We start from the raw sequence: 3,654 nt of genomic DNA on the forward strand, positions 1-3,654 counted from the left end.
AGACGCCTGCAGCTATTGTAGCGTAAAACTAGAGATGGGTGATATAGCGGGAAATTTGATCCCAAGAAAACATTTGATTTGATCATTTATATTATCTGTTTGTAATGACAACCAGCGAAAAAAAAAGGATCAGCATTAACTTAATCACTTTATGTAATTCATCAACGTACACATATGGATTATACTAGAACCATGACACACAGATGTATGATAACAAAGAGAAACAAAACCAAACAGACGTAAAATAAACATTGAAAAACACTGCAGAGACCCCACAACAAACACAAACAGGCAAGAAATGAATATAGGGAGACATAGAACAATAAAGAGAAGTGAAACAAACATAAACAACAAACAGACATAAAAGAAACAAAAACAGATATAAAATAAATAAAAACTGTCATAAAACAAACATAAACAGATAAAACAACAACAAACAGACGTAAAAGAAACAAAAACAGATGTAAAAAAAAACAAAAAACAGACATAAACATAAACAGATACTTTTTAAAAAACACATAAACATTAAACAACAAGAGAAGTAAAACAAACGAAACAGAAGCAAATTCAGTAGAAAAAGGCTAAAAAACAAAACACAAACAAAACTACCATAAAGGGACAGAAAACTAAAGATAAAACCAGTAAAGAGAGACGAAGCAGCGGATGTGTGACTCCAGCTCGTGTCTGCTGACGGTTTAAATGTGTGAACTTTGCTGCTGAAGACTCTCTGATGCTTCTCTGCAGTCTTTTTGGTGATTTTACACATTTCCTCCTCTGACGTCTTCCTTCTCTGCTGTTTCACTCAGTCTCTCCGTTTGTCAGCCTGATATCTTCTTTTTTTCCCGTTCCTCCTCCAGGCTGATATAATATTTAAAATCCTCCCGGGTTTTTGTTTTTATCTCTCCAACACGACTTCCTCTCCGTTCTGATTTCCTCGCCGACAGATTCCAAAATTAAACTGGACTCGTCTTCAGGTTTCCGGTTCGGATCTTTGAGGAATTAACTGGTCACGTGGAAGATGAAGAACGAAAGCACTTAAAGCTCCTGAAGTGGAGAGACGTGTAGCATGAATATTACATGACTGAAGCGTGTTGCAGCGAGAGGAGCACATGAGGCGGCGTTGCCCCCTGCTGATGCACCAGCTCACACAACATCTGCAGCTTCACAGCTGGTTTCATCCACATATTAAACTCCGATCAGCTCAAATTATGTTTTAAAACCAAATAAAAGACAAGAACTTTGCAGATGTTGCAGTCCTCTGAGTGAATCTGTTGTATTTATAAAGATGTTTCCAGTGACCATATGAGATGATTATCAGCTGAGCTTTATTGACCTCAGTCTGGTTGTAAATGTGCACAAAAGATCCTGTTTTCAATCCGGTGTCCGTCTCCTTTATCCTGCTTGTACTGCACGTTTTTAGCTCCGAGAAGTTTGTAAAGAGAGAAAAAACAAGAACAGAGAGCCTGAAAACAGCTAAACTGACGTCAAACAACAAACACGTAAACAGACTTAAAAGGAACGTAAAAGGAACGTAAAAGGAACGCAAAAGGAACGTGAGAAGACTTGAAACGTCCCTAAAATGAAACCCAGAAATGCAAAATGAACCTAAAGAGGTACAAAATGACCACGAACCCAAATACAGCCACAACGAGACATAATCAGATGTAAACCAGGCTGCTGCTTTGACTCCGGGGCGTCTCGCTTCACACCTGAACCCAACACCTGTGAAATGCAGAAGTCGGTGGTTTGACAAACATCTGAAGCAGAAGCCAGCGTCTGAAGTCAGAGCTGTGAGGCGTCGCTGCTGCTTCAATCTTTCTCTTTTTCCTTTTTTATTTTCTAATGTGTTTCATATTAGCGAGTGTTTGCTTTCGAAACCTGGCGAGTTTAGCTTTCGACACTAAACCGCGAGAAGCTCAAACGGCGTCTGCTCTTCGTTACTGCTAAGCTCCACCCGGCTGGCACCTCCAGGGCGCCAAAATGAACCGCAGCCCTGCGCTGAGGCTGACAGGCAACGGCTGCAAACACGTGTGCGACCCGACACTGACCTTCGCAGCCGAACGGTCGGCTCCTGCTGGGAGCCAATCTGAGCCCTGATTGGCTGGAGAGGGAGGCTGAGCTGTGATGTCATCAGTTGCTCAAGTTGTTGTTCAAGTTGGAAACAGAGCGCGTTGGGCAGAAAGACATCAAAATATGTAGATGATCTCAGCCTGCCACATGTGTGTGTGAACACTCATCGACTCAGTGTGTCCCTGTGTGTGTTATTGTGTATGTCCCTGTGTGTTATTGTGGGTTTAACACACAGCCGGTAATGAACAAAGAAAGCTAAGAAGAAGCCAAACACACCAAATTCTTTGGCATGAACACAGTTCAGCAGGAGAGAAAACATGACTGACTGCCACCTGTTTCCACAATGAGCCCGGAGACCGAGAGACGCACAAAACGACTACGCAATGATGCAAAGACACTACAGAGATGACAAATATGTGAAATACACACAAAGAGACATTACAACTGCAAAGAGACACCAAATGACTACAGAGACCTGTCGGCATGGAGACACAAAACAACAACAAAGAGACACAAAACATGAATAAAGACACACAAACTGACTGCAGAGAGACACAACAGCCACAAAATAATGTAAAACAACCACAAAAATACAGAAAATATCCACAAAGAGACATGAAACGACTGCAGAAACTGCAAATAAACACAAACCAAATGCAAAAAGGCAACGCAGCCACGGAAAGACACAAAACAGCCACAAACAGACCCAAAGTAAACCACAAAAACACACAGATTGTCCTCACAGTGACACAAAACAACGACAGACAAATTGCAAAGAGACATAAAGCAGCCACAAAGAGACACAAAACAGCCAGAAGACAATGAAATGTGTTTGTGCGTTTGATGTCTTGTCAAAGCCTGAAACTGTCTTCTCTGTGTGTGTCTGCAGGCCGACCAGCAGTATGCCAGCAGTGTAGCAGACAACCTGAAGCGCCTGTAAGTCCACGTGCATGATGGGATGCTGTTACCACGGCAACAGGCACAAGTGTGTGTCTGTGTGTGAACAGCTGGGATGCTGATGAAAGCTGGACTCATCCTGCTTTCCTCTTTCTACCTCCGATGTTTCTCTGTTAAGTGGACGTGACTGTGACAGATGTCTGTCCGTCAGTCTGTCTGACCCTCCGTCTCTGCCTCAGTTTTCCAGCAGAGATCCAGTCGGGCCTGCTGGAGGTCGTCTCTCCGTCCGTCCACTTCTACCCCGACTTCTCCCGACTCCGAGAGTCCTTCGGAGATCCAAAGGAGAGAGTCAGGTCAGTCAGTGTGTTGGTTTTTGTGTAACAGTTTTATTCTGTGTGTGTGTGTGTGTGTGGTTTCAGAAAAGGAAACTCCGCCTTTGTACCAGACGTCATTCAAAAATATTCCAGATTTTAGACGTGGCTTTATTCTGTGAGGCCGCAGGGACATCTGTAGCACCAGACTTCATTCAAAATATCATTCAGTCCTCGTCTGGCTGCACTGACACCTAGAGGACCAGACTTCATTCAAATTATTCCAAATTTTAGACTCAGCTTAGTTCATTATTGTGTGGCTGACATCTATAGGAAAAGAGAAGTGAAATGATTGTGACAATATGATTTATTCTTG

The 3,654-nt window shown here is 42.7% G+C and overlaps 1 protein-coding gene across 1 annotated transcript in view; it reads left to right on the top strand.

Moving 5' to 3' along the window:
• The window catches only part of mgat4b (alpha-1,3-mannosyl-glycoprotein 4-beta-N-acetylglucosaminyltransferase B), a 58,813-nt gene that overhangs the window by 20,116 nt on the left and 35,043 nt on the right, over positions 1-3,654 (top strand). The window contains exons 6-7 of the mRNA XM_008286106.1: positions 2,960-3,006; positions 3,207-3,320. Of these exons, the coding sequence (XP_008284328.1) occupies positions 2,960-3,006; positions 3,207-3,320 (161 nt within the window). The remainder of the gene's footprint in view (positions 1-2,959; positions 3,007-3,206; positions 3,321-3,654) is intronic.

This window comes from Stegastes partitus, unplaced genomic scaffold, assembly GCF_000690725.1.
Source record: "Stegastes partitus isolate 25-593 unplaced genomic scaffold, Stegastes_partitus-1.0.2 Scaffold432, whole genome shotgun sequence".
In the NCBI taxonomy this organism is placed as follows: domain Eukaryota; kingdom Metazoa; phylum Chordata; class Actinopteri; family Pomacentridae; genus Stegastes; species Stegastes partitus.